At 53.1% G+C, this 27,400-nt stretch overlaps 1 protein-coding gene across 3 annotated transcripts in view; it reads right to left on the reverse strand.

Moving 5' to 3' along the window:
• TMEM72 (transmembrane protein 72) overlaps nucleotides 1–26,749 on the reverse strand; it is a 33,118-nt gene extending 6,369 nt beyond the window's left edge. The window contains exon 1 of one of the 3 annotated variants that reach the window (XM_039481501.1): nucleotides 26,660–26,749. In XM_039481501.1, coding sequence (XP_039337435.1) covers nucleotides 26,660–26,705 — 46 coding nt within the window. In that variant the 5' untranslated portion in view covers nucleotides 26,706–26,749. Of the gene's footprint in view, nucleotides 1–6,934; nucleotides 7,008–26,528; nucleotides 26,624–26,659 lie in introns of those variants that run through there. The other 2 variants (XM_039481500.1, XM_039481499.1) reach the window with 2 other exon arrangements.
• Nucleotides 26,750–27,400: the final 651 nt, after the last annotated feature.

The following is a 27,400-nucleotide window of genomic DNA, read 5'->3' on the forward strand; positions in this document are numbered from 1 at the left end:
AGCCATGGTGATAATGCCACTTACTAAAAAACAGAAAAGCACAAAGACGGGCAGGCGGCTTAGCAGCTTGGAATGAGCTTTTGCTCTGTGCTACACGGCATGGCCCCTTGGCCAACACAGCCAGGCGGGGGATTATGCACTAAGGTGGATTAAGGGTCTGAGCGCATTGAGACCCTTCCTTGGCTTGCAACTGGGTCCTGGGAGCTGCACTCCCGGGAAAGCTCCAGCCTGCCTCATTAACCCCTGAAGGGAAGGGCAGGATGGGTGTGTTCCTGGGATGGTGAATGGGGTAGGGGTGGGGGGGCTGCAGGGGGCTTTGATCCTCACAAAGGCTGGTGTGTGATGTGAAAACAAAAGTGTCTCCCAAGCCTGTGACATAACTCTCTAGGTGTGTAACGCACAACACAACCACACACTGTGTGGGTCTGAGCTGAGTCAATGAGCTTTGCGCTGAGACCACAGCTAGGTTCCAGATACAAACATGACTAGAACCTAAATCCTCCTGCTCCAAAATCACACACCCCTTCCACTCCCTCTAAAGGAGAATCACTGTCAGCAGTCTAGGGACTAAGACACACAGGTGTTCAGTTCTGGATTCCTTCCTGAAGAGGGCAGCAGTGCACACAAGACAGTTATACTTCCAAATGGAGGAAAGGGGAAATTGTTAATAACGAATATAAATCAGAAGTTAAGAATTGTAGAAAACGGATATGGGCAGCAAAGGGATACAAGAAGAAACCAATGGCCAGCACAATTAAGGATAATAAGGAGTTTTAAAAATATATTAGGAACAAAAAGAACCCTGACAATGGTGTTGGTCCACTGCTAGATGGAAATAGAATTATCAGTAATAATTCAGAAAAAGCAGAAATATTCAACAAATATTTCTCTTCTGTATTTGGGGAAAAAACAGATGAAACTGTCATATTACATGGTAAGGGGAACTCTCTTTCCATTTCACTAGTATCTATGGAGGATGTTTAACAGAATCTACTGAAGCTAGATATTTTAAATCAGCAAATCCAGATAATTTGCATCCAAGAGTTTTAAAAGAGCTGGCTGAGGAGCTTGCTGGACCGTTAACATTGATTTTCAATAGCACTGGGGAAGTTCCAGAAGATGTGAAGAAAACTAATATGCCAATTTTTAAAAGGATAAATGGGATGACCTGGGTAATTCTAGGCCTGTCAGCCTGACATCAATCCCAGGCAAGATAATGGAGTGGCTGATATGGCACTCAATTAATAAAGAATTAAAGGAGGGTAATGTAATTAATGCCAATCAACATGGGTTTATGGAAAATAGATCCCATCAAACTAACTTGATATCTTTTTTTGATGAAATTACAAGTTTGATTAATAACGGTAATAGTGTTGACATAATATACATAGACTTCTGAAAGGCATTTGACTTTTTACCACATGGCATTTCGAACATATAGAACAATATAAAATTAACAGGGCACACGTTACATGGATTAAAAACTGGCTAACTGATAGGTCTCACAATGTGACCGTAAACAGGGAACCATCATGGAGTGGGTGTATTTCCAGTGGGGTCCCACAGAGATCAGTTCTTGGCCCTTCGCTATTTAATATTTTTATCAATGACCTGGAAGAAAACAAAATCATCACTGACAAAGTTTGCAGATGATTCAAAATTGGGGGAGTGGTAAATAATGAAGAGGACACATCACTGATACAGAGCCATCTGGATGGCTTGGTAAATTGGCTGGAAGCAACAATATATGTTTGAATACAGCTAAATGTAAATGTGTAAACCAGGGAACAAAGAACGTAGGCCTTACTTACAGGCTCGGGGGCTCTATCCTGGGAATCGCTGACTCTGAAAAAGATTGGGGGCCATGATAGATAATCAGCTGAACATGAGCTCCCAGTGTGATGCTGTGTCCAAAAGGGTTAATGTGATCCTCAGATCCATAAACAGGGGATTCTCAAGGAGTAGAGAGGTTATGTTACCTCTGTATTTGGCACTGGTGTGACCACTGCTGGAATCCTGTGCCCAGTTCTGGTGCCCATGGTTCAAGAAGGATGTTGATAAACTGGAGAGGGTTCAGAGAAGAGCCACGAGAATGATTAAAGTCTTAGAAAACCTGATTTATAGTGATAGACTGAGCTATCTGAGTCTATTTAGCTTAACAAAGAGAAGGCTGAGGGGTGAGTTAATTACAGTCTATCAGTACCTACATGGGGAACAAATATTTAATAAATATTCTAACCAGCAGACAAAGCTGGAACACCATCCAGTAGCTGGAAGTTAAAGTTAGGCAAATTCAGACTGGAAATAAGGCATCAGTTTTTAGAGAGGGAGAGCAATTAACCATTGAACAATTGACCACAGGCGGTGGTGGATTCTCCATCACTGGCAATTTTAAAATCAGGATTGGATGTTTTTCTACAAGCTCAGCTCTAGGCATTACTGTGGGGACATTTTCTGGCCTGTGCAACACAGAAGCTCAGACGAGATGATCACTGCCGACAGGAGGAGGTAGTGTGGATATGCCAAACTGATTTAATTACTGTGACGTAACTTAGGTCGATTTAATTGTGTGGTGTAGACTTGCCCCTCTCCTGTCACCTCCCCCAGCTCCTGGTCCATTGTTCTCCTTCAGCAGACCCATGCTGAGGTCACTTTCCGCCTGCAAGAGTTTCCCCCTCAGTAGGGGTCAGTTCTTCAGTCCTTGGGGTTACCACTGTCTTTCCAGATCCTAGGTTCCAGGCAGTCCTTAATGACCCATCCCACGCACACCCCTCTTGGCTGCTGCTCTGCCCCACAACCAGCTTTTTAATCCTTCTGCACCCACAGGGCAGCAATCCCTAGCCAAGTCAGTCCCTGCCATGAACCTCACAGCACAGAAAATTCCCACTGCCTCACCTCGAGGTCCTGTGGGTTCATGTCTTCTCTGCCAAGCTGGGGCTTTACTTGGGATCTCGGGGGTGCCATGCTCACACCATGAGGGCGGGCAGGGAATGAGGCTGGAGTTTCACAGCAAAGCCCTTTCACTGCATAAACCCACAGGCGGGTTATGGCACAGCAGGGCGTTCGGGAGGGTTTCCAGGTGCCCCCCAGGCCCAGATCAGCCCATGTGCTAGTGGAGCCAGAGCTTACCTTGTGAGTGCACCTTTGTGGTTCTACATGACGCCGAGATGGAGGATGACCATGCCCGAAAAGCCAACGCAGAGGCTCTGTCTGGTGACTGCAGGGGGCAGGCCGCTTGGTGGCTTGGGCGGGAGGTGCTGAGCCTGGAAGAGCTGTTCCCAGTAGCATCCTGCCCCCTTTTGGGCAGACTGTCCCAGGGGTGTCACTGGTCAGTAACTCACCCTCTGGGGCTTGCCTGTGGGGGCATTCGTGGAGGCACAGGCTGAACTCCTGACCCCACAGCAAAACTCCCAGGGACTGACTCAGTGGGGACAGGAATAGTCCAGACGGCTGACATGGCGACATTGACAAAATCTGTCAAGAGGAAGCGCAGCCATCCAAATGGTCACAGCCACCAAGACACAGCTTGGTGTATGTCCCCCCCACCAAGTGCTGGTTCACAGGCGTGGGTTCACAGTGACCCCTGCTGGTGGGAGCACAGCGGGGCATGCAGTGCAAATGGGCCCTTTGCTTGGGGATCTTTGGCAATGCCTGGTATCATCTGTGGTTTCTGACCCTATGGACTCAGGCACATCTGTTGCACCCATTGCATCTCAGCTCCGAGTCACGAGCTCTGGGTACAGGAAAGCCCCCTCTGGCCGGCTAACGTGCCCACCATAGACCATCACCGTTGGAACTGAAGACACTGGCTTAACTCCAGAGCCAGTCAGGAGTGCCAGTGGCTATTCAGATGCCTTTGTACAATGTGTCAGGTCCTAGGCCAGTTCCTGGTGAGACGGCATTGTAACTGGCATGAGCTGTCCTGCTGATCAGCTGCCCCAGCCAAACTGTTGAGGAGCGAACTCCCGTCCTGCTCCTTAGAGGCGGTCTCTCCAGCTCGGCGCTCGGGAGCTGCCCTGCTGGCTCTGTGAATGGGTACAAGACTGCTGTCTCTGTGCTGTCCTCTGGCCCCTTGCATCAATACTGACATGCTCTGGTAATCTGGGCACAAAGTGCAGGCGTCTGCTGCCCTGGGGCTCTGCAGCCCCCAGATGATCATCACTACAAATGCAGGCAGAATTGAACCTGGGGGAATTCAAAGCCGGTCAGCAGGCCATGCTTGGGAGCAGGACTGGTCATCCTCTTCTGGATTCAATCTGTCTTCCAGCAAGTGAATGGTGCAGGATTGCCTCCTGATTCCTGCTCCTATCCTGCGGATTCACAAGTGTGGGCTGAACAGTTTGGACGAAGGATCATCAGTCTGTGGGCTGTTTGCTTCGGCTATTTGCTCTCTGTGATTTGAGCCATGCCCAAGGCACAGGCACAAAATTATGAATTAAACAGTTTAAACAGGAGAATTTGGAACAACTAACAATGCTCCTCCCAATACAGATTTTCAGCAGGCGTCATCTGTGCTAAAATCTGTGAAACTTTTGGGTTTCCCAACCATTCCCACCAATCATGGGGCTGCCTGATCACTGACCATCAACAAACCACACAGCCCCGCCAATTATGGGGCTGCCTGACCACTGACCAACAACAAACCACATGGCTCCATCAATCATGGGACTGCCTGATCACTGACCATCAACAAACCACACGGCCCCACCAATTACGGGGCTGCCTGATCAGTGACCAACTACGAACAACATGGTTTCACCAATCAGAGGGTTGCCTGATCAGTGACTATCATGGCTCCACCAATCATGGGGAGCCAGCATGCTCAGAGCTTGGGGTGGTGGGGGGTATTTTATTTGCCTCTCCAACTGACTCTATTGAGGGCCAATCTATGGAATTGCCCAACACTGCCCAGACTCTATGAGTGAGGCTGATCCATTAGCCTCTTCCTTTGGCAAGTCTCTTCTGACGGCTCTGAGCTCTGGGGACTCTTTTCCCTGTGGTCTCCATTTCCCAACCTTTTTAGCATTAAAATAAAGGATGCAAAACCACCTGTACCTCATTGGGCAGCGAACACCATACTGAGCTGGCTGCTCCCTCCAGCGACAGCCTCAGACAACATAGGGAGAAATGAAACATGGAGACCCCTCGCTCCTTTCTGGGCCTTTTGGAGAAGGCAGGTGACGCTGGGCAGAGCTCAGAACGGAGAGATGGAAAAGTACAGGGCTCTGTAGCGCAGTCCAAGGCAGTTTCCACATTGTAGGGGTGCTGACTTTCACTAACTTCCAGAGGAGCTAGAGAAGACAGCACAAGATACTGCAATGTAAACACCATGAGAGAGCGAGATTACACTCCAGGAAGACATCTCAGCTTCATAAGCTATTTATGATTTCAGCTTTTTATGCTCTGTTGGCACATGGCACTGGGGTCAGGCTGTCCCCTGGGCAGGCATCCACTATTATCACTGGAGCGTTAGGGGAGAGTGTGAGTCTCACTCCGCGTGTGTGTGATCGAGGTCTGCAAAGCTGCCATCCAGCTCGTCTCCTGTTCAGGCTCACCCCCCCGTGCTCCTATGTGCCAGTTTGTAAGAGCCCCAGAGGGGAGAATGTCTGCAGTCCACTTGTCCTGCAGCATTGCCCTTTCTATCGGCCCTGGCTGGCGCAGTTAGCTGTGGGGAGTACATTCCACAGCCAGCAGCCAGCGTTCTACCTGGGTGCTGTCTGTCCACGCGTTCAGCCCTGGGATTGTGCTCGGCTTAGTTGAGCTGACCTCTTTGTCTCTTGCCCCCTGTTGGCCCGGGGCTGTGTGAGGTGTCTCCCAGATCATGCTGCTGCTCACCTGGGAAATGCTGAGAGACACGAGTTTGCAATGCCCTACTCCGACAAACTAGCATCTGGAATGAAGCAGGATCTGCCTACAGGACCCACTCGCCAGCTCTAGTGAGATTCTGCACAGCTACATCTCCTAGCCAAGAATTACAGAAGCAATCACCTTCAGCAGCCAGGGGTAGGTGTTATTGTCCCTGCTTTATAGATGGGGAAACTGAGGCACAGAGTGATTAAGTGAGTTTCTCAAGGCTCCAGCAAATTGATGCCAGTGCCATGAATATACTTTGTTGCTCCTGCCCCCACTCTCTGCACTCGACTCTCTGCCTCCCCCCAACAATTTTTACCTGCAGTGGCTATTCTACACCGTTGGGGTTTGCAGGGGGAGATTTTCTGCATATTCTGCCATGGAGAAGTCAGCTCAAACAGTCCCTTTTCAGCTCTCACCTGGTATGTCACCCACAGCCAAACACAACCTCCTCCAACCAAAATTTGGTCCTTCAGCCTCGGCTATTTGGCAGAGGGAGCCAAATAAGCAGGTGGGGGAGTTTATTTGCATTGCAAGGAAAGAGCAAACAGCTCCCTGAATCTGCTCTCTGACAGCTTAGCAGGAAGGCAGAGGAGCATTGCTGCAGCAGCATCTCCACCAGCGCTGGGGCTCCTCTCTTCATCCCACTTGGGACAGGACAGCTTTTCCCCCTAGCTTTGCTCAGGATTTGGAGACCCCCCTCAGCCCCTTCCACTGAGCAGTTGGACCTTCCCTCCATGGATCCAGGTTACTCTGCTGCCCCAGCTCGTACCATGGGGAACTAACCTTCCTTCCCAGCAGCAGTCCCTGTGGCCCCCAGCTTCCAGGCTTTGCTGAGCCCCATCCAGCAGCCCCACCTGCCAGAGGATGCACCGACTGAGACTTAGCGATGGGGAGTAACAATACCTCATGCTTTGCTTCCTAGGCCCCAAGGCTCATCATCCCCAACGGGCAGATGGAGGAAGGGAGGGTGGCACAATCAGAGCCAGGAACAGAACCCAGGCGTCCGGATACCCATGAACTGCCTGTTACTTTGCTCCAGCTGTTGACTCCCCCGAGCGTGAAGGGCAATGCTGCCTCTTACCTGCTGCCGTGGAGATGCCCAGCAGTCGGCAGGTGTATTCCAGTGCAGTCCAAAAGGCCCTGTGCTTCATGGCTCCGGGAGACGAAAGCCTTCAAGCCGCCGGCTGGAATTCCTTCCCAGCCTACATGCCTCCCTGGCCAGCTCCTTCTGCCGCCCCACCCGACCTTCCCAAGGCAAAGGCCCCGCCTGGGTCAGGTGCTGGCAGTGGAACAAGCTGCCACCACAGGGAACCGGTCGGTGCTGCCCGCTCCAGCTCCCCGAGGGGCTGGGAAGTGCTGGCCTTCTCCTGGCTGTTTGTTTGTTTCCTGCATTGTTTGGAGGGCTGCGATTAATGATTGCCCAGGAGAGCGGCCCCTGGAGCCGGTGGGACAGGCAGTAGGGGGCACTGGGCCTTTCCTCCTCCTCCGGCGGGGGGCAGAGCAATCTGATTAAATCCCACAGAAAGGCCTTAATGCACCGCAGCTCTGGCAGCTCAGATTAACCACTTGGCGGGGGCGGAGGGGGGGGGTGCATGGGGATTTGGTCTCTGCTCGACAGCAGCCTGCTGCTGGCAGTTCCTCAGGGATTGAGAGCATCCCGCAGACCCAAACTGCACCCGCTCTGTGCTGACAGGCCACTGGCCGAGGATTTCCCTGGGCACCGAGCACGCGGCTGGGAACGCCCCGGGGAGCACCCAGCACCACTCAGGGTGGAGAAGCATGAGCAGGGTCAGGGCAGGCACTCAAATCTATTTGGATTGTCTTGGCCCTGCAGAGCCAGCCTGGCCACGGGGCAGGGAAATGGAGTGTGCAGGGCGCGCATGCCAGGCTGGCACTGAGGACAGACACCGTCTCGCTCGGACCTTGAGTCCTATTGCTCCAGCCTCGCCAAGAGACAAACGTGGAGCTCCCAGTTCCTCTCTCGGGAGCAGAGTCCCCCACCAGCATTTACACCGTGCCCTGGGGCCACCTCATCGCCTCTGGCATCTGCACAGGGAGGGTGGATGTCACCCAAGAGGAAGCTCCGGGGTTTGATGTCTGGGGCAAAGCGTCCATTCCAGGGGCATTTCACCGCTCTGCTGCCAACTGGCCAAGTGCAAAGGCCACCGCAGGAGCAGCATGCTGGGCATGTTCCCGCTCCCGTCAGCCAGCCCGTGGGTGGGTTCCCCCCCAAGTGCTGCGGGGGAAGGAAGCACGGGGCTCACTGGGCACAGACTGTATGAGCTGGGGTCATGCATTGCCACAGCACCTAGAGGCTTCTGCTGAGCTCAGGGCCCCGCTGCGCCTGGTGCTGCACACACCCTGGGAGAGACAGGCCCTGCCCTGCAGGGCACTATCTGAAGGGGCACAGAACAGGCTCTGCCAGGCTCGTGTCCTGCTCACTAGCCCACAGGGCCTCAGGAACGGACAGTGTTTCAAAGGGCAGTTGCTCAAACACTCCCCTGCCCCCGGCACCAGAGCCCAACTCCCTGTCGGTAGCTGCTGGCACTGTGAGTACTGGGCTGGCTAACCCTCCTGGGGTGGGGCTACATGGGCACTGGCCCTGCCCTAATGCAAGCACGAAGGAGAGGCTTTGGAAAGGGCCATGTGAGTGGGGGAGTGTGGGAGCCAGGCTCCATGGGCACTGGGTGCAGGGGAGTGCCGGGCACTGCGGATGCCCTCAGCACACCCGGATGGGGGACCCAGGGCAGACCAGCCATCGCTGTTGGATGCAGGACACCCCATGCCGCTGAGTCCAGCATCAGAGGAGCCAGCCAGCACATGCTGCATACTGCCCGTGAGGACTGGCACAGATGGCGAGCAGGAGCCGTCCTCTTAGTCATGCACCCCAGAGTTGGGCATGCAGATCCCCAAAGGGGGGCATGTGTTTGAGACCCTGACTGACCCTGCCCTCCAGCTGGCTCCTTCCACTGTTCCAGGACAGACAGGGCAACAGGGCCCACTGAGGCGGCAGAGGAAGCACGAGGCTCCTTGCCCAGGGGGCACTGTGCATTCCCAGGAGCACAGCGGGCTGTGTGGGAGGGGGGCAGTCTCTGCATCTCACCTCTTGCTGGCTGGGGAAGTGGTGATTTCAGAGGCCTGGGTTAATCATTGCAGTGGCTGCAGGGAGATTGGAAGGTGGCTTCCACCATCGCCAAGGTCAATTGCTCATGCTAATTGCGGTGCAAGGACTGTGGGCTTACAGCTAATGCAGGTTGTCAGGACGCCCTGGTTCCATTGCAGCTCTGCCACCGACCCCCTGAGTCAAGTCAGGGGAGTCACCTCATGTTGCTGTCCATCAGTGCACTCCTCTGTCATGTGTCCTGTCGCCAAAGGGCAGGAACTGAGGGAGCGGATCACCAGAAGCTGGGAATGGGTGACAGGGGATGGATCACTTGATGATGGCCTGCTCTGTTCATTCCTTCTGGGGCACCTGGCATTGGCCACTGTCAGTAGACAGGATACTGGGCTAGATGGGCCTTTGGTCTGACCCAGCTCCCAGTTTGGCCATTGATCAGTGTGTGGAGCACCAGGGGTTCCAGGCCTGAACTGTGCTACAGGGAAGCAGTGCATACAGATGAGACTTTCCCAGGGGGTTGATTGTCAAAGCTGCTTGGAGACAGAAAAGCTCAGCCTGAGGTGCAGACAGTAATGCTCCATCCTGGGGACCAGGACTGGGACCCTTTGCACAGGAGCAGGTATTTTGCAGGCTGTCATTTCCCCAGAACCCGGAGGGATCTGGGGACGGTGATCTGCTCCTGACTCCCCTACATGCCATTAGATAATCTCAGCCAAGCAGTTACAGGACCAGAGAGCAGCGGCACCACAGGGCTTCTGGGAAGCTGGGAGGAAAATTCTCCCCTGAACAGTTTTCCATTGGAAAACACACTGGTAAGTGGAAATCAAAAGTTTTCAGGAACGTGTCAATTTTGCGAAGTTTTGCAATGGCAAATACTGAACCGATTTGAAAGCGAAATGGAGTATTTCGTCAAGAGTTTTGTTTCATTTCAGTTCAACTTTTTCAGTTAGCTGAATCTTTTCTATGACAGTATTTCATTATTGTATTTCAAAGAATATCTTCTGCTTTATTATAGTTCATATTTTATATGAATTTATACTGTTTCAATGCTCCCTTAAGCAAAGCATTTTGAGACCATCAAAACATTATGAGTGTCTCAAAGCACCTTGAGTTGGTCGTTTCAATGTTTCTGAAACACAATATTTTGGAATTTCCATTCCACAAAAACAAAACAAAAATTTCGACTTTGTGGGGCCAAACCAAATGTGGCAACGTCAGAATTTACTGCCAGGCAGCAGTTCCATTTTCTGACCAGCTCTCCTGGGAGGTTTTTGCTAAGGAGCCAGACGTCTGGATGCATCCCCACTTGTCTGAGGCTGCATCTGTAGATCTGCCCAGTATTTCAGTATCCCCTTCCCGCTGGAGCCAGGAAATGCCCACCTGATCTCTTGTGCGCCGTGAGTGACCCAGCATTGCTAATCAGGCCTCTGAAAACCATGAGATTTAAAAAATAATAAGATTGAAGTCTTTTTATTTGCTGTCTGGTCTGGGGGTCCCTTTACAAGCTTTTCTTTGTGAGTCCCAATAGCCAGAAACACCCCTTTTAAAAATGGCAGCAGAGTCTCTCCCATTCACATGCTTCCAAGAGCGGGGACATGATGAAAACCAGCAACTCTCACAATACAATCCCATGAGCTGGCAACACTGCATCCCTGTCCAGGCCTGAATTTCCTAGGCTCCCACGTCCTGGGTCCCAACTCTGCCCAGGACACAGTGCAGCATGGCCAACCCTGCGGATGTCTCCTAGATCACAATTCCTCAAACCAGCCTGTGGAAAACCTGCGGTGCTTGGCCTGTTCTCAGACCAACACCTTGTGCTGCTGCCCTGGGCAGCAGCAGGGACAACAGCTGCCCTCTCAGCTGACACCCCAGGGAATGAGCAGGACTCCCGAGCTAAAAGCAGGCATTGCAACAGCTTGAGCTATGGAGACAGGCTCCCTAGCTGGGCCTGTCACAGACTCGCATCCTCTGTGGATTGGGCACAGGGGGACCTGTCACACCCACCCAGCCAGCAGGAGACTGGACTATTCCATCCAGCCGGGGCCGAAGCTACCCATTGGCCCAGCCCCTCCCGCAGCGACAGTGACGAATGGCAGCATGGAGGGGGGGGGAGGCACTCTGAGCCCCCGTCTTGGGTGAGATGACAATCTAGCGTAGCTGTCCCCACATGATGCTGTCACCACAGCATGGGGCCCAGAGCTGGACACTTGCTGCTCCCCTCCTGCATGCCCAGCCCGCAGCAAGATCAGCCCCATGCAGGGTGCCAGCCTCTGGGGGCCACCCTGCACAGTCTGGAGCTGAGGGGAGCACAAAGGCCAGTAGTGCACGGTAGAGCTGGGGCTGGGTGCGTGAGCCCCTGCTCCAGAGCACAGACCAGGGCACCAGTGGGGGCACACCAAGGCTCTGCTATATGGCGGCCTAGGGCTGCTGCAGCGTGGCAGTGTAGACCCAATGGGAGGGGTTACTGTAAGTGATCCACCACCCTGATCCAGCGTGATCCCGGGGCTCTGTCAGCTGACCTGCATCTCTTGGGGCGTGGAGTTTTCACCCCGCGAGATGTTGCTTTCCAGTCACCTGGATCTGACCCAGCGAGACCGATGCTGCCATACGAGATGGCATAGTTGCAAGGCTGCTCTGTGCCCAGCAGGTGGCAGCAGGTGCCCATCATTGCTGTGCAGCCCTGGCTGGTCCCTGGTGCAGGCTGCCCTCAGCCGGATCAAGACAGGAGGAAGCTTTCCTGGCAGAGCAATGACCCCAGCGGGGGCTGGCAGAAGTCCAGCTCAGAGGGGAAAATGAAATGATTCAATAGGTTTCTAACAGAAAGGCGTGCAATTAAAGTGCTTGTGAGGCCCAGCCCCTGCAGCTGCCCCTCCACACGCTCCCTGCTCTGGGGGGACATTCCACCGGGCCTGCCGCCTCCGTCACGGAGGGGATCAAGGCGCTGCTCACACAGGACCTTGATTGTCAACCGCCCGCCTGCCCGTGGGGCTCCTAATCTGCCGCGATGCAAGCGGCGCGGTGCTCAGCGCCCGGACGGTTCATGGCATCACAGTAGGGGAGTCGGGCGGCCTGGTAAAAAGGCTTTGTATTAACTCACCCTCTCAGACTGTTCCCTGCTCAGGACCCAGGTAAAGAGGCACGTCCGTGTCCTGCTCCCCTGGGAGGCCATCAGGGCGCGTTTCTCTGGGGCAGGCTGGAGGATGCTAGTCTCCTGGGTGGAAGCTCTTTGGGGCAGTCTGTCGCTCTGTGTGTGTACAGCGCCTGGCACAACAGGACCCTGATCTGTGCTTGGGGCCTCTACGTGCTACTGTCATGACAATCTATATGGCTTGGATGGGATGGTGCTGCCCAGAGGATGCTAAAGAGTGGGAGTGGGGCTCGTTCCTGTTTCTGGGGCTGGGAAGGAATTGTCCAGGGATGATGAAGTGGGGTATGGAACCTAGAGCAGGGAGGATCCAGTGGGTGGCTCCTGCCCAGCTCGTGGGAGTGTTATGTGGGGACGGGGCTGGGCCTTTCCCATTTTCTGTCCCTCTCTGACGGATAGTTAATCCCATGATAAGCCTGGAATGGCAGGAAATCCCCAGACAAGCCTCCATCCTATTGCTCTCCAGACACAAACAAACAGGCAAGTGGCTGGTGGCCTCTCTCCTCTATCCCATCCCACTGGCAATAGCAGCCTTTGGAAAATCTCTGCTGTCAAGCCCCCGTTCTGAATATCTCCCCAAAGCACCCAAAGGATTTAGGAGCAAAGCCCACCAAAAGGCAACGGTGCACAGGCTCCTAATCCCCCAAGACATTTTTGAAGCTCTGACCCACAGCTCCCTCCCTTCACATGGGGGGTAAGAGGGATCCCTGCCCACTCTGCCCCCCAGCAAACTTACGTAGGGTGAGACAACTGAACCCAAAGGAAGAAAAGCCTCCCCCGCAGTCCCTTGCTGGCAGCACAGACGGTGCAACTTCTCACTGGCACGGTCCCAGAGTGGGGCAGGTGCCTCAGCGGAGAGCGGGCCATGCCCAGAGCCAGAGCCCATCAACCCCTACATGCCCAGCCTCTTCCGCAAGCATTCGACAGCCACCGAACCGCGCTGGGAAGGGCTGCTGGGAGCTAGTCATGAACAGCCCCCTGAACAGCAGGACCTGGTCCCCAGCGGGGCCAGTGGGCACAGCTCTGTGGGCTTGGACTGAGCGAGGCAGAACGTCCGGGACTAGCCACGTGTCTGCGTGTCAGAACAAGAGCTGGGGGCGTCTCTTCACGCTGGCTGTGCCCTGGTCCGTCCTTGTTCTCTTTTCCGTGCATGGTTGTGGGAATGGGCTTGTGTTCACACAGCTGGTGGGGAGCAGCTGCTCTCCGTGTACATGGCTGTATCCACACACGAACACAAGGGGATCTGTGTGTGGCCGGGGGCGGGGGGGACGTGGGGGGATCTGCCACTCTCATTAGGAGCACTTGTCCCATTAGAGCCTGGGCCGTCCGAACTGGCAGAAGCAGGTACACAGCGCCCCTGCCGAAGACAGGGAGAGGGCACGGGGGAGCTCGTGAGTGGCGGCAATATCGTCCTGCAGCGTGCTCCATACTCATCACATTCAGAGCCAGGAGCGACGGCAGCCTTTTTGGCGCCCTAGGCGGCATAAGGTCCCGCCTCCAAAATGGCACCCCCGACGGAGGAGGAGGAAGGTCCCACCCCCAAAATACCGACAACGACCGCGGTGGCCTAACATCCGGCCACCGCGGTCGCCATCCCCCAAATGTTAGTGCCCTAGGTGACCTAGATGGTCACCTAATGGGTTGCGCAGGCCCTGTTCAGAGCAGTCACAAGCTGGCCACAAAGAGCTACAGAACAGGGCAAATCAGCCACGTCAGTCCGTTCTCAGGACTGTCAGCCCAGCTCCAGTCAGATCAGAATTTGAATCCCGGGACCACCAATCTCCCCGCAGCATCCACAGGCGAGAACTGAGAGCCACTGCCACTCTGGGCTGCGTCTGAACTGCTGACCCAGCAATTACCGGCTCCTGCTCCCCTTTACCAAATCCTGTGAGCCTCTGAGTGCCCCCAAAAGGAACATTCCTGCTGGGAGGGCAGAGCTCATGGGACACAGTGCAGGAGCCAAATGCGGGTGTGAAGGGAACGATCAGAACACATCTCACTTGGTGGAGAAATTTGCCTTATGGGTGAAATGGATAGGGACTATTTAACTCCCTAATCATAGACATGTTTCCCATTCAAAGCATTACACCAACATTAAGTACATCCTCTCAACACCCAATCACGTAAATATCTTGGTCTCCATTTTAGTTGGGGAAACTGAGGCACAGAGCAGTGACGTGATCCGCCCAACATAACACAGCAAGCCAGTGGCAAAATGGGGCACAGAACTATGAATTCTGCCCCCGCATTTAAACCACTAGAGCATGCTGCCTCTCAGCAAGTTTATATTTATCCCCATGGGCGGATCCATCCCATTGCACATATGTGCTTGGCTGGATGATGCTACAAATCCCTTGCTGAGATCAGTGGGTTGCTCTTGATCTGGAAAGTTACTGACAGCTTTTAGCCAGCATGAATGTACTGTCTAGTGTGGCTACATCCCTGTACCAGGAAGAATTTCAGTTACATTCGTGTTTAAGGACTGGTGCTTTGATGGAAAATTCTCCCCAGGCAGAGAGGGCCAGCACTAGGCTCAGGCACCGTTTTAATCCCATCAAAACCCTTACAATAGGGCTCAAATGGGTCTTTATCCTGTACAGGGGGGGACTTGCCCCCTTGGTGAAAGTCTATAAGGGGAGCTTTCACATGGATGAGGCGCCACGTGCAGGTCCTTTGTTTGCATATTTGATAATGATGGCTGAAGAAGTACCTTTTCTGCTAGAAATGGGTGTGTGTGTGTGTGTGTGTGTAGTATACAGAAGGCCAAGCCCCATCCATCCATCCATCCACAGCATTGAAGTCTTTGCCCTTTCTTGGCAGGAGCAACTAAGCTGCTGCTGGTAAATCCCAGCCCATGTGGGAACAAACAAAGGGGCCCTCAAAGGTGTCCAAGGCACAAGGGAGATGGTGATTGATTCGCCCGGCGAAGGAGGCATACAGCCAAGAGCCTCCAAGCTGCTTTCTGAAGCCCAATGGGCAGGCCGTAGAATGGTTTAAGTAGATAAATAGCCAGGGAGCTTTACAGGGAGTGACAGAAGAGACCTGGTTTTGGCCTCAGAAATGCACGGGAAATGCTTGAGATCTGAGGGATGGAGCTGGGGTTATTTATGGAGATGTTCCTGCTTGGAGGGGCTCATCCTGCAGCTCCATTATGTGTGGCATCAGCTCCAAAGGGCCATGATGCAAACCAGCAAAGCAAGAGCCATCACTCAGGTCACCACATGGCTTACGGGGTTGGTGGTGGTGGGGGTTGAGCATGTAAAGACGTAGGAGGAGAGGCTGCCCATGGGGAAGGAGCCCACGGACAGTCTGGGTCTCTGATCTCCTCCTGGTGTTAGAGTGGTGTCATTCCATTGACTCCAGTGATGTTACTCCTGACAGTGGCAGGGTCAGGAGAGCAGAGTCAGGCCCTAGTCCCTCCAGTGGTCCAGCACAGTACCTCGGGAGGGTTCCGGCGTTTCACTCCACGGACAGTCCGCGCCGAGCCTTTCACGGTGACGCAGAAGCTTGGGTCACAGGTGAGGATGTGTGCAACAGGCACTTCCCGCCCCCATCCCTGCGTGGCTGGAACTAGGCAGCGTTGCAAGGGGGAGAGGTTAGAGGCCTGCAGGAGAGGAAGCAGCAAGGGGTCCTGGAGGAAAACTCACTTGATCTTCAGGCTCAGTTTAGATGTCTCTGGTGCTTCTGTGTGCTCCCCGCAGCCTCTCTGGCTGGGAACCTGGGCTCTGGAGATCCAGAGAAGAGGCTTTCCCTGCCAGGCATCCAGCATTGCCTTGCTTGGGCTGACTTGGAGAAGGCAAGAGGAGAGGGGCACTTTGGCATCCCCTTGCAGCAGGAGGTGCTCCTGCGCTGGGAAAGGCTCTCAATTCACATGCCTGTTCCTCGCTGCTCCATTCCCTTGGTGAAGCAATGGCTCCTCCCAGCGTAGTTGGATGCAGCACAGGAGACGGTAAGGCCTGAGCTTCCTGTCTAAGTTGTCCCCCAACCAGTTTTTCTTCTCTGAATTCCTTTTCTCTCATGGTGCTGTCAGGAGGGACTTGGAGACACAAACGATTGGCAGCAGAATTCACAGAGCTGCCAGCACCTGGCTCGGGCCCCACACAGCATTGACAGATGCGCTAGCCACAGTGCTTGCCCTTCCAGTTAAATTTTCACCAGATCACAATAATGCCTCCCCATGGGTCCTCCCAGCCGCTCCTCTTCCTTCTCGGCCTGTGCTGTTTGGTGCTAGAGGATGCTCCTCCTCCTGCATGTAATCAACACTTCTCACACCCACTGCAGTTCTTAGCAAGCTACAGATGAACTGCTTGGGATCGAGGAAGGCTCAATTAACCTGAAATCTTAGGCATGCCTTCTAAGCACAGGTGTGCGCCGGTGGTGTGGGGTTTTCGGCAAACAGCCGTCTGCTCCATGGGAAATGCCTCCTGACCTCAGGATTTTCTAGCGTCTCACTGCATGGGCCTGCTTTATTTATCTAGCTGTGCTGGTGTAACTTTTGGATGGGCTAGAGCAGTGGTTTTCAAACTGCAGGTCGCGACCCAGTACTGGGTCGCGGCGGCTCTGGTCAGCACTGCTGACCGGGCTGTTAAAAGTCCTGTTGGTGGTGCTGCCCGGCTAAGGCAGGCTAATTCCTACCTGTTCTGACACCATGCTGCACCCTGGAAGTGGCCAGCAGCAGGTCTGGCTCCTAGGTGGGTAGGCCAGGGAGCTCCACGTGCTGCCCTCGCCCCGAGCATTGGCTTCCCGGCCAATAGGAGCTGGGGGTGTGTGCCTGCAGGCGAGAGCCATGCGGAGCCGCTTGTGTGCCCCTGCCTAGGAGCCGGACTTGCTGCTGGCTGCTTCTGGGGCACAGGACAGTCCGCGGCACCAGGACAGGCAGGATGCCTGCCTTAGCACCCCAGCTGCACCGCTGACTGGGAACCACCCAAAGTAAGCCTGCGCCCCAGTCCCCTGCCCCAGCCCTGAGCCCCCCCAACCCATAGCCCCTTCCTACACCCCAAACCCTTCATCTCTGGTCCCACCCCAGAGCCTGCACCCCCAGCCCAACCCTCTGCCTCAGCCCAGAGCCCCCTTCCACAGCCTGATTCTTGGCCCCACCCCGCAGCTCTCACGCCTGCACCCCAACCCTCTGCCTCACCCTGAACTCCTCCCGTACCCCAACCCCCTCATTCCCAGCTCCGTTGGCTCGCGGGCATGAACAATTTTCTTCAACTGGGTCACCAGAAAAAAAGTTTGAAAGCCACTGGGCTACAGTTCACTGCATTGCCCTTCTCCAGAGTCTTAAAAAACCCAACTCCTCCCCTAGAAAAGCAGCCAGAGACCCAGAATTCAGTCTCTAAGGATTTTCAGCAAGGATTGCTCAGGGTCAACCTCCCCACGTCCAAATCCCAAAAGTAACAAAAGAAATGAATTTAAGTAAAATCTGATGATAAAGAAGCAAACAACAGTAATGTAATTTTTACAAAATAACATGGCTATTGTATAGTCCACAGACATTATTTTCACAGTATCAGAGGGGTAGCCGTGTTAGTCTGGATCTGTAAAAGCAACAAAGAATCCTGTGGCACCTTATAGACTAACTGACGTTTTGCAGCATGAGCTTTCGTGGGTGAATACCCACTTCTTCAGATGCAAGACTTGCATCTGAAGAAGTGGGTATTCACCCACGAAAGCTCATGCTGCAAAACGTCAGTTAGTCTATAAGGTGCCACAGGATTCTTTGTTGCCATTATTTTCACAGTTATACATAAACATAAAGAAAACAAATTAAAATCTGAACAGGTCAGTGCCCACAGAAACACAGTGAGAAAAAACAGAGTTCCCAAAAGCTTAGGTTGAGTTCTCCTAAGTCTCAGTTAGTCTTTGATCACCAAATCTACACAGTCTGCTGAGTCAAAAACATCATCTTCCCTCCACTTGCTTGTAGGAATCTTCAGCTGGAAACCATGCAGACTCTTCCTCTGCTGAAATCACTGCTAGCCAGTCAGCTAACTGATTAACTAACCACTCAGTTAAGTGTGTAGATTTAAAGAAAACTTGCTGCAAGATGCTTCCGAGTTAGGGAAACCAGCCTGCTTTCTGCTCCCCCGGGGCTCAGCTTCCCCCAGTCCACACGGGGCACATGGCCTTGTGCAAAGCAGCTGCCCTGACTAGTTGTCCTCCTGGAGCAGGAGTCCCCAACGCGGTGCCCGCGGGCGCCATAGTGCCCGTGGGGGCATCTTAATGCGTCCGCGTCCTGGCCCCCGGGAGAGCACCTGCCGAAATGCTGCCGAATTTCAGCAGCATTTCGGTGGGGATGCTTCTCGATGATGCCGCTTGCCGTTGACAAGTGACGTCATCGAGAGGCGTTGCTCCCGAATTTCGGGAGCGACGCCTCTCGATGATGTCACTTGTCGACGGCAAGCGGCGTCATCGAGAGTTGCCGCTGCCGAAATTCGGCGGCATTTCGGCAGGTGCTCCACCGCCACAGTGGTCCTTCATCTGGCACCCGCCAGATGTAAAGGTTGGGGACCACTGTCCTGGAGTCTGACCCCCAACAGGGAACCTATTGGAGCTGACCCCAAACTACCACACCCAATTCCAGAAATTTATGCATGTGGAGGGCTAAATCTGCCCATCAACACTGACCCAGACACAACTCACTCCTACCTCTCCCCCCCGAATGGGTCTCTTAAAGAGATATCTCCCTATTAGGCGCATAGGTTACACTGTCAAAATTGATATTTAGTACAAGTAAGAGGTCACTTTAGGTTTAATAATCTGAAGAAGCAGCTTTGAGAATATTCAGAAGCTGTCCAAAGATTGGAGGGGAAAAAAGTCACCCAAGAGACAGAAGAAGTGAGAAGTGCTAGAGCTGGGCTGTGAAGTTTGTGCCAAGATTCAATCTTTGCTGGCTGCTGGTGTCTGACTGATGGCGTGGCCAATTATAGAGCTGGGTTTGAGATGAAGTCCAGATCCAGATGTAAACCCTCGCATAAGTGGGAGGTATTTGGATGTGGGACTTTGGTTCAGGCTCATCCAACTGAAACAGCCTTCAAATGCAGTGCAGTGTGCATACAAGAGCCTGCTGTGCTGCTCTGGTAGCGATTTACACCAACTAGTGACTAAATACTGTGCAGACCAGTAGAGAATCATGCCCTGTGTCCGCTCAGGTTACAGGCAAACAGATGTATTTTTCGAACTGCCACACCTGCAAGCTCAGCCTGGGATCTGAGAGTCAAGCCGGAGCAGTGGGTCTCAAACTGTTTTACTGGCAACCCCTTTCACACAGCAGGCCTCTGCGTGCTATCCCCCTGCGACGGGTTTGGGACTCACCACCGCAGCGCCTCCTGTTGTTACCTCTGGGAACTAGCTCAGTTCATGTGGCGCACCCTCTGCCGGTGCCGTCCCATCCATTTCTGCTCTCTGCTGGCGTTTTGGACTCGCGTTGCTCCCCGCTCGGCGGCGTCTCCTTCAGGCCACTGCCCTCCAGCAGTGCCCCATAGTCCATCTTCACCCACTTCCAGAGGGGGTTAACAGCAGTCTTCCTTTGCACCCCAGCCACAGTGGTCAACCACACCCCAAAGTCTAACCCCTTCTGTCAGGGGTCTGGTGCAGTCCTCTATCGCCATGTCCAATGGCTGGGTGTTCATACAAGGGGGAAGGGGGGGGACCCAGGCCCGCCCTCTACACTGGCTCCCAGCCCAAGGACCCTTTGGCAGCAGCCTTCCTGCTCTCCTTCTCTCCCCTTGTCCTTTTAACTCCCTGGGCCGCTTCCCCTTCAGCCCCTTGGCACCTGGTAGGCCCTCCTGGTCAGGGCCCGCAGCCTGGCAGGTAACAGGCTGGAGCTCTCCTATGCGCCCCCGAGCCTGCCCTGCATGCTGGCCTCCTCACTCAAGAGGCAGACCTTCCCCCCCAAAGGCCTGGGAGAGACTACCTATTCCTCTCCTAGGCAGCCTTTATATAGGGCCTAGCCTAGCCCTGATTGGCTGGCTCTAATCTCGGCCCTGATTGGCTCTCAGTACGCTCTTCTCTGATTGGCTGCCAGCCTGTGCAGCTGCTCTGGCCTATTCTAGCCCCCTCTTGCATGGAGGTGGGGCAGCCACCCCACCACAACTCCTAATAAATTAAACATACTTTTTAATATATTTAACTCCATTATAAATGCTGGAGGCAAGCGGGGTTTGGGGTAGAGGTTGACAGCTCGCAACCCCCCCATGTAATAACCTCGCAACCCTCTGAGGGATCCCAACCCCCAGTTTGAGAACCTCTGAGCTGGAGGCAGCAGTAGCAATGACAAATGTTCTGTTAATTAAAGGCCAACCCTAGGGAAGAACTGCCATGCTGGATACACCATCCGGAGCAGGAGGAGGTGTGTGGGATTCAGGGGCGGCTCTAGGCACCAGCAAAACAAGCTGGTGCCTAGGGCGGCAAAATCTAGGGGGCGTCCCCTGTGGGGGTGCGGCAGGCTGGGCCGGCGGACCTGCTGCCGCAGTCATGCCTGCGGGAGGTCCACCGGAGCCCCGGGACGACCGGACCTGCCGCAGCCATGACTGCGGAGGGGGCGCTCGTCCCGCGGCTCGGCTGGACCTCCCGCAGGCATGACTGCGGCAGCTCAAGCGGAGCTGCCGGACCCGCGAACCGTCCGCAGCCGCGGGACGTCCAGCCGAGCCACGCGGGACCAGCGGTCCCTCTGCAGTCATGCCCGCGGGAGGTCCGCTGCTCCCGCGGCTCCGGGGCGCCTCCCGCGCATGACTGCTTGGGGCGGCCAAAAACGTAGAGCCGCCCCTGGTGGGATTGACACAACAATCCTGGCCTTTCGAAACTCAGAAGCCACTACAGTGATTTGAAAAAAAGTTGCTTTAAAACTATTGGTGGGCTGGGCCCTCTTCTAGTGTCCCTAGCCTAGGGCAAAGGAATTGATTTCCCAGAAAAAGTCAGTTTCTATTTTTAAATGAAAGTACTGACAACGCTTTAACTACATCAGGCTTGGTTTTGCTCTCCCTTCTACTGGTGTAAATCAGAAGCAGCCCCATTCACACCAATGGAGCTTTACTAGTGTAAAATGGGTATGAGGGAAGTAAGAATCAAGCCCATTGTTTCTCAATGCAATACTTTAACACAGGCCTCTAACTGTACAAGTCCCACCTGAGCCCTGCCAGCACGTCACAGGTGTACAGCACATGAGCAGGAGACACCTGGGAGTTTTTTACATGTGACCACCCCCATGTCACCTCCCATGCTGCATATGTTAGAGATTTGTCTTCCTTTGTTCACTCAAGGTGCGCTGTGGCTAGCCGCGGTCTGCCTTGCAATTGCTGTAAACAGGTATGTAAAGGGCAATGTTAGACAAAGCTGTTGCTCAGCACTAGGGCCAAGAACTCCGCTGGCCCCATATGGCTGGTCCTTCTGACATTCTTATTGCAGGCTGGTGTCAGATGTTTAGTGGCAGCGCTGCAGCTGCTAGCTCTGGGACGTATACATCTGTTATGCAAGCGTCAGCATATGGCTGCACCACTCCATTGCCCAGGACCCTGGGCCATCATCATCCTGATCCATAGAAATCCTGACCAGACCGGGCCAGAGTGACGGACCCAGATGCCATCACCAGCTCCCCCAGCTCTGGCTAAACCATAACCTGGGTTGTGAGGCGTTATCTGCCCCTCCACGTGTCCTTTTCCTTCCCCACCTTAGCCCTTCTCTTTCCTATCTCTCACCTCTTTCCTTCTGTCTAATGAGAGCCTGGCTGAGCCGGGAAGGACTGTATATTTTTAAACACTGCTGTGAGCCTGTGAATAGAAAGGCAACTAACAGAGTGTCTACTTAAGAGAGGGCTTCAGGGTGACCAATACCATATGGAAGTAGAACATGCAGGAGAGAGAGAGGGCAGGAGGGACGCTGCCCAGCCTGAAAAGCTGACAACCCTCACGCTCCCAGAAGGGGTGAGCTCAGACTTGGGAGATGGCGTCTCAGGATTATTGGTTGTTTTCAAAGATCTGTACCTCAAGTGACATTAAGAGTAAAGTTACTGTGGTTAAGAAATTCCTTTGCTAACCCTGTGTTCTTTGCTTTCCTGACACCTTGTCCCTGAAGGGGTTAAACTAAAAGCCCAGAGAGACCACAGCTTAGGTGGAGCTCTGGGGAAGTGTGTGCAGACAACTAGAGGGTTTGGAGGTCTCAGCCACTGAAGTCAGGATCTAAGATGGCTGAGAGGCAGTGCCCCACAGTCCAAGAAAGGCTCTCAGACAAGAAGTCGGAGCCAGGGTGTGTGCCCTGTAGACCCAGAGCTAGACTAGCCTCAGTCCAGATGCAGCTGGCTTGGAAGCATGTGGGACCCAATGACTGGGTCCACTCCCAACAGACTGGTGACCGTACGGTGGGGTGCGGGGCCAGGTTCTAACACTCGCTGGTTGAGCAAAGTGAGGCTTGGCAGTCAACACAGCAGCATTTCTCTGCGTGTCTGTCGGTAACATGATAACTTGCACAAACTCCATCCGATCAGTTCCACAATTTCAGGGAACATGCTGGGATTGGTGGGAAGAGCGCTATGGATTCTGGGGACCATCAGAAAACCAGCACCCTGGAAAAGCCTGATTTCCACACCCTGCCCATTTGGTACTGCAAGTGAAGGAGCATTATGACGTCCAAGTATCAGAGGGGTAGCTGTGCTAGTCTGGATCTGTAAAAGCAGCAAAGAGTCCTGTGGCACCTTATGGACTAACAGACGTATTGGAGCATGAGCTTTCGTGGGTGAATACCCACTTCGTCGGATGCATGCATGCATCCGACGAAATGGGTATTCACCCACGAAAGCTCATGCATGCATCCAATGAAGTGGGTATTCACCATGAAAGCTCATGCATGCATCCGACGAAGTGGGTATTCACCCACGAAAGCTCATGCTCCAATACGTCTGTTGGTCTATAAGGTGCCACAGGACTCTTTGCTGCTTATGACATCCAAGGTAATGCAGCCAGTTACCATGCCCTCCCTCCAGTTAATTTGCATACTGCAATCCCATTGGTTGAAATGAGTCAGCAAATGAAACAGCAGGTCAGGTCTGAGCTGTGTTGACTCAGTTCGAGGGTTCAGGACTGGGACAGCAGGGGCTGGTACAGATCAGGAGCTGTACTGGCTGGGTAAGAATGAGGCTGGATATTTGCACTGTGACTCCCTCCACACTAGCCCTGGCTCAGGCAGCATCATTTACCTTTACCCAGTCACAACGGTTTATGTTCATCTAAACCACACTGTTTGGTGCTGCAACCAAATGGGCACTGGCCAGGGGAGAGATGACCATGGCAGGAACAGCCTAATTTCCACTAAAATCAGGTGATTGGTGGATTTACGTAAGGTCCTAATCCTGCTGGGGAGCTTCTGGGTGCTGAGGAGGGGCAATGGGGGAGGAACACAGGGTTAGGAGAATGTGTTGATTTGGATGACGTTTTCACTGGAAACCCAGCAGGCAGGCTGCATGCCAGCCAGCCAACCAACCAAGCAGGAGACCCTGGCGGGTGCAGTGAGCTCAGGCTACAGGAACAATGACATAGGAAACCCTTAGTAAATAATGATTGACATGACCTTGCAAATCACAGCAAGCTAACCTTGGTTTCAGTACCTCTGAATTACTTTCCATTTCTCACATTAGTACTAGCACAAGGCTTCCAGGCAAAACAGTAGCAGACTGGATCAGTAGAGCTGGCCACTGACTTTGTGCAGGTATCACTTATACAATAAAAGGTGCAAAGCAGAAGAGGACCAGCCCACTGACTTCAGCAGATTTATACCTGTGTTGGTGAGAGAATGAGACCCATGTATCACTTACAGAGTTCTGAACTCTCACAGTGTACCGATACGGTGATCAATCATTCATAACAGCTGTCACTGCAAACTACATTCAAATTATAAACTTTATTTTAGGTGTGATTGAATCATAGAATATCAGGGTTGGCAGGGACCTCAAGGGTCAGGGATAGCTCAGAGGTTGAAGCATTGGCCTCCTAAACCCAGGATTGTCAATTCAATCCTTGAGGGGGCCATTTAGGGATCTGGGGCAAAAATCTATCTGGAGCTTGGTCCTGCTTTGAGCAGGGGGTTGGACTAGATGACCTCCTGAGGTCCCTTCCAACCCTGATATTCTATGATCCTATGGTGAAGGAGTCCATTGGGTGGGTGATTTTTCAGGATCAGGTCCTTCTACTCAGCCCAGGTCAGCAGTGAGTGAAAGTTGCTGCCAGTTAGGTGGCTTAAATAACATAAGCTGGTGGTGCTATTCCTTGATCTGGTTCTAGCTGGGTAGAGACCAACAATTCCACTTAGCAAAGACATTCTAGGCTTTGATCCAATGTTGATTGAAAATGACACCTTTCCAAAGCTTTTGCAAAATGGAATTTTGTTGAAATGCCCATTTATGGAATGAAATGGTCAGGTTTTCAATTTGAATTGACCAGAGAGTCCAGCTGGCACCTTGGGAAGCCTTCCATCTAAAATGGCCTTAAAATCGATATGTCTCTTCAAAAGGTTTCAGTTTCAGCAAACGGCATTCCCCAGCAGATACACGCCTCACTGAAACTGTTCCAACCAGCTCCATTGCCAGAGCAATTTGTCCCTCTGATTAGCAGTCTCAGCAGACAAACCAAGGATTTAATGAGCTTAAAGATTGAACTACTGTCCCCTTCCACCTTAGAGATGCCCAGGTCAGTGCTGAGGAAACATAGGGCTCTGCCCAATGGTGTTGCTCTCCTATGGAGAGTGAATGCCATTCTCCAGCACTGCCAGCTGAGGCAGCACTGAATTCACACACACAGGTCGTGTCCTCAGTAGATTTCACATGGCAGCTGCTCTAGATGATTTATGTGTGTGTTTAACCCCCAGACTGATCATGTCAGTCTCCTGCATGCCATGAAGGACAATGAGGCGGAGGAGCAGTGAGTGGTACAGGCTCCTTACCTGTCATGGCTGGGTCACTCCGCATAAATACCCAGGAGTTGCAGGCCACCCATTAACAGTGTTTCCTTGCCTCCCTCTCCAGCAAAGCCCTCCCTGAGAAAGGTAAATCAATTCAGCATTCGCTGGTGGTAATGACCGAAGCTCTAACTGAGATAAGGACAGAACCAGGGATCACTTCCCCAGGGCTGATGCGCAGTTCCTGACCCCTCTGCCCTCTTTGCCTGCTCCTCCCCACTTGTTCCCTGAGGGGAAGGAGTCAGCAGCAAACATGGGATTATCTGCCTGCTTGCATTACAATGGTGAGATGGTTCAAATGGCCAGGAATTTGAGGTGCCCAAACTGAGACACCTGAAAGGGGACTGCTGGTACAGAAGCACTGAGCATCCACCCTCTGGCAATCCCTTTCGGGTGTGTCCAGGGTCCCCCCATGCCCACTGCTCACCGTGGAAATGGTTTGCTGCCCTGAGCCTGTCCTGTGATTTCCCAGCAGCAGGTTGGAGGAGGTGAATTATGTGCAGTGGGGCAGGGCCCAAGATCTCCCCTGAGCTTGGAGGGTTTGAGTCTCCAAACTGGGATTCTGGCAAGGCCAGTTTTGATCTTGACAATGGCCTCTGCCCGGCACGTCCCCTGCCACCCATCTCCCCAGGCCCCTACCCAGCATGTCCCCTCCACCACCTCCCCACCCAAAACAGCCTCTGCCCGGCACATTCCCTCCCCCCTCACCAACTCAAAACGGCTTCTTCCTGGCACGTCCCCTCCCCACCACATCCCCAGGCCTCTACCCAGCACATCCCCTCCACCATCTCCCCACCAAAAAAAGCCTCTGCCCACCATGTCCCCTCCCCCCCAAAACAGCCTCTGCCTGGGGTGGACCCCTCCCCTCCCCAAAATGGCCTTTGCCTGGCCCCTCTCCCTCACTGGCCAAGGAAGGGTGTGAGGATATAATACTGTAGTACTGCTGGCTGTTTATGCAGTTTGGAGCTCTTTGGCCTTCACTGATTGTTTTAACAGAAATCACCAAGGCTTTGCTTTGCCCTCAGTGGGAGGGACTTTGCTGTACACCCTGAGGTTCCCTACAAGATACTAGAATCATAGAAGATTGGGGTTGGAAGGGACCTCAGAAGGTCATCTAGTCCAACCCCCTGCTCAAAGCAGGACTAATCCCCAGACAGATTTTTACCCCAGTTCCCTAAATGGCCCCCTCAAGGACTGAACTCACAACCCTGGGTTTAGCAGGCCAACGCTCAAATCACTGAGCTATCCCTCTCCCCCAACTGAATATATCAGTTTTAATTCTGAGGAGCCTGATTTCTGGCCAAAAACCCTGTTACCCCCAACTCATTAATTAGTATCACTTGGCAATCAACACAATTATTATTAGCCATGACAAAGGCTCAGGCTGCAATTTTGACAGTGTGCCAGCTAGCACCGGGATTCTCTCAGGGTCACATCACTCCCCTTTTCCCTCTACTGCCCCCTACTCACAATTTGTTGTCTGAAGCCAGTGAAGTCCCAGAGCCCAGGGGTGCATTCAGGTGGGTACATCTCCCACCTTGGAGGGAGAGTGATGCCACCACCTCTGTCACTGGTTGCCAGCACCGGGCCATTGCTGTTACCTCGGTGTTGCAGTTGCTGCAGTGCCATATTCAGAGGTTCCTCCATCTAGTTTAAGGACTTCAGCTCTTAGTTATTTCATGGGATTTGGGGGAACCCCAGCGGTGCACCTGTGTTGTCTTTCACCAGAATATGGTCCCACACCAGATCTAAGGCTCAGCCCCCCAACCAGCTTATTGGTGTTTTCAGCTCTTTGAACTCTGGAGGGAGAGGGCCAAAGAACTTCTGGAACTCTTTAACCAGACTCCACACTACTATGTAGGAATACCTATCTCACCCACTTGGCTTTTATCCCACAAGAGCTTATACCCAAATAAATTTGTTAATCTCTAAGGTACCACAAGGACTTCTCATTGTTTGATCTCACCCCCATTCACTTGGATTTGGCATCATTACCCCCAAGTGAGGTTAAGTTAGGGGGACTCCCCCTCAATTAGGACATATTGAATACAATTCTGCTGCCCTTTACTCATACAGTAGGGGTAATGACATTGCATTAGCTCTGAATCCAAGATTATAGTGAATTTTAACTCAAAACAGCTGAAATTGATCCTTTTGGCCAACCAGGATGGTCTCCTGATCACTGAGGCAAAGTAAGTGTGTCTATGCAAATTTGGTCTGCTCCTGAAGGCTTTTCCTCCCAGTTCATCAACAGATGGCAGAAGTGATCTCATTCAGACCACTGCTCACATCTGTGTGCATTGAAGTTTATCTTTTCCACGTGAAGTTACCACCCACACTTT

This window comes from Mauremys reevesii, linkage group 7 (genome assembly GCF_016161935.1).
Source record: "Mauremys reevesii isolate NIE-2019 linkage group 7, ASM1616193v1, whole genome shotgun sequence".
NCBI classification, from domain to species: Eukaryota; Metazoa; Chordata; order Testudines; family Geoemydidae; genus Mauremys; species Mauremys reevesii.